The sequence below is a fragment of the Acipenser ruthenus genome, chromosome 2 (genome assembly GCF_902713425.1).
Source record: "Acipenser ruthenus chromosome 2, fAciRut3.2 maternal haplotype, whole genome shotgun sequence".
In the NCBI taxonomy this organism is placed as follows: Eukaryota; Metazoa; Chordata; class Actinopteri; order Acipenseriformes; family Acipenseridae; genus Acipenser; species Acipenser ruthenus.
In genome coordinates, this window is record NC_081190.1 from 20,837,744 (window position 1) to 20,851,939 (window position 14,196).

The 14,196-nt window shown below is 35.8% G+C and overlaps 1 protein-coding gene across 1 annotated transcript in view; it reads left to right on the forward strand.

Annotated features, from left to right (window-relative positions):
* The window catches only part of LOC117409290 (alpha-mannosidase 2), a 116,794-nt gene that overhangs the window by 66,149 nt on the left and 36,449 nt on the right, over positions 1-14,196 (forward strand). The window contains exon 10 of the mRNA XM_058991670.1: positions 12,602-12,787. Within this exon, the coding sequence (XP_058847653.1) occupies positions 12,602-12,787 (186 nt within the window). The remainder of the gene's footprint in view (positions 1-12,601; positions 12,788-14,196) is intronic.

A 14,196-nucleotide genomic window follows, 5' to 3' on the forward strand; every position in this document is an offset into this window, starting at 1 on the left:
CATGACAGGGTCTTGATCTGGTGGTCCTCCATCCACACCTTGGTTGACCTGGCTGTGTGGCATGGAGCATTGTCCTGCTGGAAAAACCAATCCTCAGAGTTGGGGAACATTGTCAGAGCAGAAGGAAGCAAGTTTTCTTACAGGACAACCTTGTACTTGGCTTGATTCATGCGTCCTTCACAAAGACAAATCTGCCCGATTCCAGCCTTGCTGAAGCACCCCCAGATGAATCCAATTTTCAGCTTTGCCCAACACCTGGTCGTCTAATGGTTAGACGGAGACCTGGAGAGGCCTACAAGCCACAGTGTCTCGCACCCACTGTGAAATGTGGTGGAGGATCGGTGATGATCTGGGGGTGCTTCAGCAAGGCCGGAATTGGGCAGCTTTGGCATGAATCAAGCTAAGTACAAGGTTGTCCTGGAAGAAAACTTGCTTCCTTCTGCTCTGACAATGTTCCCCAACTCTGAGGATTGTTTTTTCCAGCAGGACAATGCTCCATGCCACACAGCCAGGTCAATCAAGGTATGGATGGAGGACCACCAGATCAAGACCCTGTCATGGCCAGCCCAATCTCCAGACCTGAACCCCATTGAAAACCTCTGGAATGTGATCAAGAGGAAGATGGATGGTCACAAGCCATCAAACAAAGCTGAGCTGCTTGAATTTTTGCGCCAGGAGTGGCATAAAGTCACCCAACATCAATGTGGAAGACTGGTGGAGAGCATGCCAAGACGCATGAAAGCTGTGCTTGAAAATCAGGGTTATTCCACCAAATATTGATTTCTGAACTCTTCCTAAGTTAAAACATTAGTATTGTGTTGTTTAAAAATGAATATGAACTTATTTTCTTTGCATTATTCGAGGTCTGACAACACTGCATCTTTTTTGTTATTTTGACCAGTTGTCATTTTCTGCAGATAAATGCTCGAAATGACAATATTTTTATTTGGAATTTGGGAGGAATGTTGTCAGTAGTTTATAGAATAAAAAAAAATGTTCATTTTACCCAAACACATACCTATAAATAGTAAAAGCAGAGAAACTGAAAATTTTGCAGTGGTCTCTTAATTTTTTCCAGAGCTGTATATCATTTTCAGGGTGTGTTCATTGCTTTTTATTACAATCTTTGACAGTCTTAAGACAAAGCTTAAGTGTAAAATTCAGAAGAGTGAGGCGTGCACACTTACAGAAAAGACAGACATGATAAATATGCATCAGAGGGCTATAGGGTAGTATGCGATTTTTGCCATTGCACTGTAATATATTAATTATGACAGAGTGCTGAGAAAACATGGAACTAGGGCAGCGCTACAAACCATAAATCTTGCTACTATTGATAGAGATGACAGATTAAATACAAGGACGCTTCAATTCTGTCTCACATTACATTAAAATGGACTGCTCAAATTGTCATATAAGTGTTTCTGTGAAAACTCTTTTTGATTTAAGCAAACAGAGGTAAGCAGACCCAAGGTTCATTAACATTCTGCACAAAACATTAGCATGTTCCTGACGGTGCTGTGAAAAAGGCAAATGTGCATTCTCTGTTAGCCTCTTTGAATAATGTATGCAAAGAACAAAGCCTGCAAATGCCTTCTTAGGCAGTTTTAATTATTATTATTATTTTATTATTATTTATTTCTTAGCAGATGCCCTTATCCAGGGCGACTTACAGTCGTAAACAAAAATACATTTCAAGAATCACAGTACAAGTATTAATACAATTAAGAGCAACATAAAATACAATGACTTTGGTTCTAGCAAAGCCAGAAGGATAATTTAGAGTAATTGCGCTCATGAAGATTTGGAGTAAATAACGCAGTTTTTTCTCTGGAAGACAAAACACCATTACAATTCTTAAATGATTAAGAAACAACTTAAGACTACTTAAAAGTTCCTAAGTTAAAAGTCTAAGTTGATTTATATCTGGTTTGGTAATATTATTGGGTGTTGTTTCTTATTAATGAAAATAAATGTGCTCATGATGATTTGGAGTAAATAGCTTTGAGAATGTAGCCCTCTATATCTTGGGAATGAGTGTTTAAAGTTGCGGATGAATTACATGTAGAATATAAATAAAACAAATTAATGTTCACTTTATAAATGTTTTGCCACAGTAATAGAATACTATTTATTGCATTTCATATGCCTTACTAAGTCAGTTAGCTGAGATTTATGTTTGCTAAAATCTGAACTTATTTACTCTTCTCTTTTGGGTCATTAAAAATACTAGATAATATAAATACTAGATCACATAGATCACATCATTTATAAATACTAGATCACATAGATTCTCAAAAACAATTACTCTAAATTGTCCTTCTGGCTTTTTTTTCAAAAAGCATAAACATACCTCATGACATTAGCATACTAGACAAACAACCCAGACATTTCATTTAGGGGCTTGTATGTAATGTTATGTTTTTTTCATACTTTTAAATACTTTTAGAACCGTGATTGTGTTTTTCCTTTCAGAACAAAAATGGCACTTCTGATGATTGGAGTAAATAACTACTAGCCTTTTGTTTCTTGAAGGAGGACAGAATGTAGCTTTACATAAAAAAAGGCTGGTTCATATCACCCCATTAGAGTGCTATAGACAACTGCAGCTGTAACTGTAGGACTGAGTATAATGGTCTCCATATTTACTTTTGGTATTCAAAGTAAACCCTAATTTTATTCAATGCGGCAGTGTTGAGGTATTCAGCTCCTGCATGCTGTATGTTTTTAATAAAAGCATAGTAGCTCAACCATGTCCTCAAAATGTTTCTTCCAGGTACTGTAAGTGTATTGCCTCAGGTGTATTCTGGTCTTGAATCGACAATGAGTGAAACTGGCCAAAATGTCCTGTTGTCACAGACAATTTATCACAACACAGACTGCAGTAGTGTCGCACTAAAACTAGACCTATACTTGCTTTCGGTAGATGTTCCATGTGTGCCACTGGATAATGAAATACCATACACTGCAGAGAAACAGAAACATCACATGTCTCCTAGGTGAAACCCTATTCAATTTATAATGTAATCTTTTCCCATGGGAATGTAATGTTAAGGTACAGATTACCGTTTTGAGTTTATTGAAGTACCATTATCATAGGATCATATGAAGTTTTGCCTACACCAGGCAAAAGGACACGACAGCAAGCATAGTCGTCTGTTTAAGAATTAAAACATTTCAGCAGTTCTGCAATACAGTAATGCTGGCGTAGCTACAGGCAGCCTCATACTTTACACACAGCCTATCACTTATCTCCCAGTAGGAAGAATAATATGCATTTTTTCTTTCGCTCAAGATGTCCCCCTGTGTATATTTGTTTTCAAATTCATATTTTCCAGTGTCTCCCTGGCCTAATTCCTTATGCTTTTTCTGCATACAGGTTCCAGTGACCTCAGCCAAGCTGCAAGCTGCAGGAGAAGTGGGAATACACTGTCTGTTCTGATTTTCAGAGGCTGCCTTTGTTCAGCAAGAGTATTTTCTGTCTCCAGCTTTGCTTGCATCTCTTCATGCTTGAAGGGTAGTGGAATTTGTTGACAAAAAATCTGCTACAAATGCACTGTGAGAAAGTGATTGAAAATTCCTTAGGAATTTGCTGTCCGGGGCATTTTAGGGATTGCTGTTTAACTTTTGACTTTGATTGTCCATTACCTGGCTCCCTTGGTTGTCAGGCAATTGCCCAGGGAGGCTTTCTGTTTCTCCAGGTCTCATTTAAGTGCAGCTGAATTCAAATTCCAAGTTTGTTTTTTAAATGAACAAATACTTTTTCGGAGCTTAACGTTTTCTCAGATTGAATACTACAACTACGATGTTAAAGCTGAGTTGTTGTGAGGTTTATTTGAATAGAAGACTATAAAAAACATTACACAATTTTTTAAACAGAATTATGCTTAAAGCATTTTAAATATGCACATTTTGGTGCTGGTGGCTCACTTGGAAGCACTATATTGATGAGAATAAACCAAAGCAATATTGGTATTCACTATTCAGGCTACCCTAAATGTTTTAGTTGGGCAGCTTGTTTTGGAGTACAGAATAAGTAAGAATATGTCAAGACTTGACAATGATAAAGCAATATGCCAAATAAAACAGGACAAGATGAATATCAAGACCTGTCACATTACCAGTTTCCTGTGCTGTGGGATTTCACTTGGCTACAACCTTTTGTCAGATAACGTCTTATCGAGAACTCATAACTAATCCTCCATTTCTCATTTTCCAGGAGCTCTGCACTTCTTGAAATTTACATGCACAAAGATTCATTTCAAAGGCTGCAGACGGAATACCCTATTATAATACTTGCTACAGCCAGTGCATTTCACAATAAATTAAACTGACACAAGACCAGCCTTTGACACAGCATAACAGAAGAAACATTTTGGAATGAGAATCTAAACATACAGTGTATATGAACGTGATCTTGCTTTTCATTTTGGAGATAGCGAGTGGCTTTGAGAAAGAGGTAATGAAATGTGCAGTCAGGTTTAGTTGACACATTAGACACATTTGTAACATTGTCCCCATTCCAAGTGTCCCCCTGTCTGTCAGGGAGACGACTGTCTCCAAATGACTTGATGATGCATTCTCTAGTTTTTGCGTTTGGTATTTCTCAATTTTCTCAAGTTCTGGATTTTAATTTAAAAAAAAAAAGTCAGTGCTACTTCTGCTCTGAATCAACTAGACCAGTAATTTGGCGAAAGACTGCTTGCTAACTGCTATGCTGGCAATGTTTTAATAAAATTGTCCAGTGTCCTGTAAATGTGAGCTATGTTTTAACCCCCCAATTGTAAGGTAATGTTTTGTTTTGTTTTGTTTTGTTTTGTTTTGTTTTGTTTGGAGGCTGTGTGGTACAGTGGTTAAAGAAAAGGGTTTGTAACCAAGAGGTCCCCGGTTCAAATCCCGGCTCAGCCACTGACTCATTGTGTGACCCTGAGCAAGTCACTTAACCTCCTTGTGCTCCGCCTTTCGGGTGAGACATTGTTGTAATTGACTCTGCAACTGATGCATAGTTCACACACCCTAGTCTCTGTAAGTCGCGTTGGATAAAGGCATCTGCTAAATAAACAAATAATAATGTATGTGTTGCTGTTTTACAGCAGCTAGTTTACATGTTTATAAAAAAATAGCCTGTGGCAGCCTTATACACAAGTCTCTGGTGTTATAGTTGAGGCCCCTTCAGGTGCATGTTGTACATGGTGAGCTTTGCCTGCTCTGGAGATTTACAAGTATAGGGTCATTCCAGCTCAAGTGGACCAATTTCAACATATTTTCTAAGGCTGGGACGACACTCCTTTTTTTACCATCGATGCATTGTTTTTACAGCAGATGCATTGAAGCATCAATGCTGAACAAAATTATTGAAAACTATTATATAAATTAAAAGACATCAGATTATACATAACTCCTCTATAAAAACATCTTGCATTATTTTTGTCATAATTTGTGCCAAGCAGAGGAAGCGGTGTCAAAAACATGCACATGCTTGACCGTCGATGGTCATCAAATGATACAATGGATCGATGGATCACCCCAGCCTTAGTATTTTTTTCTCAATGGAGAAAAATATTGGTAAAATGCCCATTTTGATGACCTTTAACCTATAACAATACTATTTTAAAGCTTGCTTAAAGAGCTTAAAAAATATTTCTTTTTAAATTGTCATCATTAACTTAAGGAATTAAGCATCCCCTTAGTCCTCTTGAGCTGGAATGACTCCAGACTCTATAATAGAATTTGGTACCCCATGATGCCTGTATACCACTTTTATACAGCATTATTTCAACAGAAAATGTTACATTTACATTCCATTAGAAAATATATGAGTTGACAAGTTTTTGTCTGACATTTAATTCATATTGATGCCAGGTTTCCTCAGAGTGCTTCAGCCCTGTTACTGTGTCCATCATAACAGTGAAACTTTATGATGCCAAAAGGTGCCCTAAGTGTCCACTACTGCTTGAATTACCCCACTTCTTGAGACTGAATTACAAAAACATGAAATGACATGGAATGTCAGTGTCTGTCTTTTGTTTAGTTTGAATTATTTGATTAATCTATTTCTGCTAGGTAACATCTCATTCAGATGCTTTAGTTAATAAAAAAAAAAGACTGGTAAAGTGTGTGTGGTCGATGTAATAATTTCAGTATTGTCCTTGTTTTCAAGCACCATGATTTGAATTATTTTGAGGACTACTTTAATTGTTAATATCAAGGACTATAAACAGTTAATTCTGTGAGAAATATGAGAGGAAAATGTAAGTAATCAGTCAAGTATATGTGCACTGATTTCTAAATCATTCTTAATGCATGGAGATGAAGCTTAATGGAGTATGTGTGAAATGTGTGCTAAAAATGCAGCAGAAATATCTCACTCAAACAAACAAATGACTCTTCATGCTTTTCCCTTCTCTAAAAATAATAAACTTGCATGCAAATAATTCCCTCAGTTGGAGCTTATTGTTGTAAAATAATACACCATGTTGTGTTACATTCATTTGTGTGCAAAAAAAACTTTTTGTTGCTTGCTACTGCTATACTTTTTATCATAGTTATCTATCCACACTTGCATATTAGGTGACAGACATGAAGGTCACAGTGTTTGTATTAAAAACACCCTCTGAGATCAAAACAATATCTGACAGACATGCATTCCTCTAATGATTTTATTTGGAAGAATTAAAATGTTTTTTTTTTCGTTTTTGTTTTAGCAGTTTTCATATTAAGAACCTGATTTATTAAACTGTATGGGGGGCCTAACAGTGCCTTAACACCTGATTTATCACCACCTGTAATGATTTAGGTATTTAATTTAATGCTGTATTATGAAAAGGTGATATTTTACACGTATTATTTCAAATAATATGTGTTAGGCTGCTCCATAATCATATTTTAAATCCTACTTCCAGGTGTGGTAATTGCAGTGTCGGTAAGCATTACTATATGCATATAATATAGTAGTGTAAAAGTAAAACACTGCCAGTTGATAGAATACACCAAGTAAGGGTGCAATGGTTAATATGTTAGTCAAGCAACTGGTTAGAATCACTGTGTTGTTGGTCCAGATAAATTACCGAATGGTCTTAGTTGTCTGAAGGACCAAGCAGTTCCCAGACCGATTGTTCATGTGTAAATATGCATGTGTCTTGTTTTGTGTTTGTGACAAAACACATTGTCACTCATTGTCAAAGTGCTGCTGCCTCATGTTTCTATAGCACATAACAGTACAATATTGATTAATATGATCTGGACCTCTGTACTGTAGCTGTCACAATAACATGTACCTGGCTGCCATGACTCACGTGTGACCAGAGTTGTGTCAAAATTCAACATATGTCAGAATTAAAGTCAAAAATACAAATTCAAGAAATGAATAATAATAATAATAATAATAATAATAATAATAATAATAATAATAATAGAATCGTAGAGTTTAGATATAATTATCACCTTATCCCACAAGTACAGAAGTATCTGTGTTGCTTAATTTTACCTCCAAAACTTGTTTTCTGGTGACTGCCAGGACTGCTATCTTACTCTGAAAAGCTGTTTACACTTATTTTTTTGGTATATAGGATAGGTCTTGCATTAGCAAAACAGTATTCAGCAGTGGCATTATTCTGCATTTAAAATATACAACACAGCTGTTTCAAGTATGTTGCCTTTTAACACCGTACAGTACCAAAATTATCACATTGTTGAAAATTATAAATACTGATTTTTTTTTCCTGAACATCACTTTTTCCCCCACCATTTTGCTCCCGTTTATAAATTAAGAAAACTAAACACAGAAAAGTTCCGGGAAATTCTGAAAAAAATTAAAACTGAAACCGAAGAACCCTATTCATTTTTTATACTGTTTTAATTGATGACTGGACAGCATGTTACCAGTCACAAAGAATAAGAACTATTTCGAGGACTGAAAGCCAATCAATGAATGTGTTTTGGAGGGATACCCTAATTTAGCACCCAAAGATATTATCTTGGTATTTATTTTCTTATTATGCAAAATCCAATGTATAAAGTATAACTATACTTTATTGAAATAAAGCTTTATTCATTGGACAACCACCTTTAAGGCCAGCTTTTGCTGGAGTCGATCAGGGTATAAATGACCAGAATGCCCTCTATAAATTTGAGATGTACACTTACACAAAGCATTTGCATATAGAGTAGATTCACACAAGCACTCTATTTACTCTGGTAGCTGTTTGATTCGAGTGAAAGATAGATTGAACAGAGGGTAAACAGAACATTTGGTACAATGGAACTTTAAATTAAAATGTCTCCGGCAATAAAATATAGGATACTGTGAACCAGAGCTGTAAGTCTGCTCCAAATTACTTTTACTAAATAACATTTCAGTAATAAAATACAGTCTTAATAAGAATATAACTGCTGCCACAGGAATGCACTTTGGATCTGTGGGATTGAGCTGAAGTCTTGTAAAATTGTGTTTTACTGGGGATTAAGATGAACAGTTCTGTGAAGGTATGCCTTCTTTCGACAGTCGAGGGGCTGCAAGGGATACATTAAACATTTATACAGCCATTAATTTTAATTATACTCTAAATTAAACTGGAGGCAGTGGCTCCAAAACTTTTATTAAGGTTTTCATAAGCAATATTGTATAATAACTGGGGAGTAATTGTTAGTATTGGCCTCAGAAACAAATAAATTGTTTGAGCAGTCATTTATTATATTATTTTTGGAGAAGTGCAAGAGAATGAAAATTAAAAAAAAAAAAAAAAAAAAGAAAAAGCAATGAAATGTACCATATGTTAATATATATATATATATCTCTTCTATTTGCGTGTCATTAAAGGATTACAGAATACCGGTGTTTACATTAAATGCATTACTTTGCCTTTGTGGTACCCTGTAATGCATTTATTGCAGCAAAACATTTCAACATAACTGTTTTAAGTCAACTGGTTTATAAAACCAAAAATATTTCTTAACTTTCCCTTAGGATTTGTCTTCTCAGTGTCATTGTACATGAATTTCGATACTAGGTTTTCGGTTCACAGAAGACATTCATTTCAATCATCAGCATTGTTGCAGGAGGGAGCACGGTATGACACTACAGTATTACACTCTTAATTGAGTGTATGTAAACTCTCTTGCCCTGGAAGGAGTCATACAAGTCATACTACCCAAAACAGTAAAGCCCTTTACGTTCACCCATTGACACCAAGGTGGACTTCTTACATACATCCTCTTTCAAGCTTCATGCTTAAAAGCTGGAAACCGTGCAGCAGGGGTGTCAAACGCGATAGAGGAATAAAATTGCTGCTACCGTAGCTTTATAAAACTGTACTGTATTAAAATGACCTCTAACTGCCTCACTGCAATCAGGGCATTTTGATTTCTCTGATTATTATTTATGTAATATGGAGAGTATAGTACATTTGTCTTGACCCTCTTTGCACCATTAGCCCAGGTGTTGGCCTCTGCCTGATCTGGCCCCTGGGCCTTGTGTTTGACACATATGCTGTACAACATAGATACAGACACTGATTGATGTGTAAATGAATATTACACTGCAAGTATGATAATCTCCCTGCGGAATGACAGTCTACTGATCTATTCTTCACAGCTGAATATATTTTTTTTTAAGTGGAAATAAATCCATCAAAAAGAACTGGGAATAACTAATTCCCTGTATAGTCTCCATTGAAAGCCTTTTTTTCTTCTTCCTCTGCTTCTGCAAAGCATAATTAGAATGGCATGGGTGAATATCTCTGAAAGGCTTCTAAGACCTTATTGCAGCTGTCAGTTCCTTTGCATGTGCTTCTTGCTAACTGATTGCTGTGTCTCAGGCTTGAGTGATGATTCCTATGTTTTACGATTGTAAGTATGCACACCAAATGTGTAAAAAAGAAGTGTGTATACTATAAGTGACAAGTATGTTTTCTTGTTCACACCAGAGAACTAATTGCACTATTAAATAAAGGCATAGTTGGAGACTGGATTGTGCAGTGATCAAACGAAATCTCTAGAGTTTCCATTATCTGTGGATCAAATGGAAAATGCAGTGTTGTATCTGTAATTAGTAAATATAAGCAGTGTGCTAGCACTATTACCCCACATGATAAAACCTGTCTTGGTTTAATAATCTAATTTATAAGGATGTATGTTCTCCTCAACCCTGTCCCACACTAAACTGTGGGGGAAGACTAGCTCTATTTACCCCCACCATGGAATTAGAACTTTAAAGGGTACATAAGGACCTTTTTATTTTATTGTGTTACATGTTCCCATGTGTTGCTACAACTGTTTATGTGAGGTGTGTGTGTGTATTGTTTTATTTTATTTTTTACATTTTGACCAGTTTTTTAAACTTTTAAATTGCATCCCCTGCCTCAAGATGGCTTCACATATACCTGCATGGACCTCTCAGAGCTACATTTCCCATCATCTTCCTGCTCACATATGTAACAGATGGATTTACCAATGAGCAGGAGGATGATGGGAAATGTAGTTCTGAGAGGTCCATGCAGGTACATGTGAAGCCATCTTGAGGCAGGGAATGCAATTTCAAAGTTAAAAAAAGTGGTCAAAAGGTGCTTTCACACAGAGGAGTTATGACGGTTCAGAACCGCCACTGAAGCGGCTTATAGGTCTGTGTGAATTGCTTATACTGCCACAGAACCTTCATATTTTATGCCGTCTCTTAGTCATAATTATTCTATGTGACAGTATTCTAAGCTTAATTCAAATCCTGTTTTTAAATTAAACCTAAAGCCAGAGAATCAATGGCCAAGAAAAAAAAGAAAGAAAGCAAGCTGCCTTTGATATAAGCCTTGTGAAAACACACCTACAGCAGGTAGTACAGACTCAGACTAGAGACTTTACATGAAGCTGACATCAAGGAACTCCTTGAACTTTGCTCTCGTGGTTTATGATATCACTAGCAACCCTTGTAATGTGCTGCAGCCCATGTACCTCTGTTCTTAAAGAGATGCTTGGTATGGGCTTGAAATGTTGCATTTGTCTTCACTAATGTATTCTTGCTATTGTTGATATTCATGTTGATCATGACCATGGTTTCAGTTATCACATCCTGGTGACTTTTTAAAACATAAAAGTTGAATGCACCTTTGTGGCCTTCCTGTAGCTCTCAGAATCACAACTACCCTCCAAGTACATCAGGCACACTCATTTGTAACCATTAACCTACCCCCTTGCAAAACTGCCTATACATCTGGCAGATGTACTTTGTTTAAGTCCACCAGAGGCAGGGTGTTGATGGTTCAAATCTGGTGATTTTGAGAGCTACATTTTATTAAGGCCATAGGAGTGCTTTAAACTTCTGTCTTAAATAGTCACCAGGATGTGATGACTGAAAGAAAAAATAATACAAAGTGAATCTAAACAAAAAGAAAATGCATGCCATTATTGATAGTTTATACCTATACCAAGTTGCTCTTAAAGGGTAATGGACCAAGGTAATTGTATCTCCTACCAAAACAAAAACTGCTTTTTAGCGAGTATTAGCAGCGGAATGAGACTTTTTTTTCCTAATGGGAACCTGTGATATACTGTGTCTCCATTCTGTACAGTTTCAGTCTCATTTGGCCTCCGAGAGCAGAGATATCTAATTGAAAACTCAGAATCTAATGCATTGCTAACTGTGAATAGGCCCAAGACAAGTGGAATTGTTTTTTTTATGTGTATCTTGCTTCCTTTGACAGCATTGAAAGTTGAATTATATTAAGAAAGCACACGAAGGAGATGAATCATTTAAGACTGAACAGAATAAGTTTGGGAACATGGCTCTGGGAATGTGGGAATACAATATTGCAACACTGGGACATTGTATTTGGGAATTTAAACTCACCAGCATTTTGCTTTTTTGAGTTTATTCATCAATTGAATATTCACTGAAACTTTCTAGATGGATGCAAAATGTCGGAAAGGCTTTCACATAGCACTGTTAAAAGCTAAGAACCCCTGGAGTCATAATGAAAATGTTTCTAACACTTTTACTGGAACAGTTTTATATAATTTGCTATGGTAAATTTTGTAAATTATCTGACTATTCTACTGTATTCTTTTATCTATTGATAAAAGGTTTTCATTTTTTTAAACCACTTTTGCTCATTTTTGTCGAAGTCGCATGTATGAAGAGGATATTAAAATCCAGTGCTGAAGCAGTTTCATCTATAGCTCTGGCTAAAAGTTTTGCATGATCTAGAATTTTAGGATTGAGACATAATTAAAAAAGAAATAAACAGTAAATCATACGTACATAATTTAGTATATGGAAAAATACAAAGCAGTATGTAATTCAATATGTTAAAGTAACATTATTCAGCAGGTTTCATTTGACTTTATGAAGCAAAATTTGTTAATTCTCTAGGGGTGATGCAAAACTTTTGGCCAAAGCTGTAATGTATACTGTTGTATGTTTTAACTAGCAAATGTCATTGGGCCTTTAGGAGACTTAGGCAACCATGCCTTTAAGCAATGATTTGTTTTGCCTATATCCATCAGATATTTGTAGCGATTTACAGTAATACTTGAACCATTGATTATCATTGTGTAGTTCAACCTTTCATTTTTAGTATGCTTTCTTTACCTCTTTCAATTTTATTCTTCACAGGGCAGCGGAGATACTGTACTCTCTTGCCTTGGCAAATATTCAGAAGTGGAACAAAATGAGTGCATTCCCTTCATCTGATACTTATAAACTGCTAACAGAAGCTAGAAGAAACCTTGGCCTTTTCCAACACCACGATGCTATTACGGGAACTGGTAAAGACTGGGTTGTTGTGGACTATGGCACTAGGTAAGCTCCTGTTACTGTGAAAATAATTTACGGGCTTGCTTTACATACTCGTATTAATGTCAATTATATCATGAGGAGAGCGTATCCCCCTTTCAAAACCAAAAAAACACTCTTTTGAAAACCTGACCGGTCGCCAGAAAGAAAAGTAACGATGAAAACAACCAAATGGCGAACTATACAGGCCATAACAACACTAGAAGCTAAATAAAGTTTAAAATGAATTTTATATTTTGGCCCAAGATTGTGCAGTAAACGGCAGTACACATTGTAAAGCACGATTATCTTTTTACATTAGCAGCATGATATAATAATGGTAGGGCTTATTTTACTGCTCGCTGAAATCGACAAATGCGATTGATTTTTTAAAATGGCCATTACTTTTATAAATCGGCAATTTGTAATATATTTTATGGTAATTTGTATGAACATTAATAATGTTTGCTTATTGATTTGATCAAACTGTGCCTGGGCTTCAACTTCAATAAACAAATCTAATACTCAAAATGAATGTAAAGAATAATGTATATGAGTTTGTGGGTAAAGTATTTTAACATACATGTCCTTTTAACTGACCTCAGGAAAAACTACATATTTCACATACGGTATACCCATATGAGTATTACATTTGTACATTATTTTCATTCATTTATAATTATAATACAGATTCATAATATGTTAGGTAGCAAAATAGTAAAAATATAAAAGAGTTATTTAAATAGTAAATGAAAGTACATGTGTGCATACATGTTTCATAGCTTTACATTGAATCTGTGTCCTTAAAGTTTTATTTTCAGTGAGCAAGTACTCACGACTAAAATACATTCAGTGGTATAACTGAATTGTGTGTTCAGTTTTGAAAAAAATGATAGCAAAGCAGTTGACAAGAACCTATATTCTTCCTACGTTGGTCGCAACCGAAACTTGTAATTAGGTTGAAGAAAACACGGGCAATTGAACTTGACAGCGAGGGTGAAGCAGAATTAGCACCTGAGAGTAGCTGTAAAGGTACAGGAGTTTAAAAGAGAAAAAAAGAAGAAAAAAAAACCATTAAAACAAGTGTAAGTATAAAGCTGAGCAGGAAAGGGATTCAGCTTCATTCAGTGTGGAATGCTATATATAAGAATATCCTCTAGTCATGCAAGCAGGTCATTTGTGCAGTGGTAGTGTTTTATATATTCCTGATTGTGTCTGATGAGAGAGATGGAATCAGTGTAAGAACGTGGCTCTTGGAATTTTAACGTGGCTACTACTTTTAGAATTTGGATATTTTCAAGTAAACAAAAGAATGAACCGTATGTTACAAACTTTATTTAAGTTTCCTTTTTCTTATCTAAATCTTCTGTTTAATTATTTGTAGTACAGAACACTGATTTGGAAGCCTGCTTTAGAAAAGTATGCACTTCTCAAGA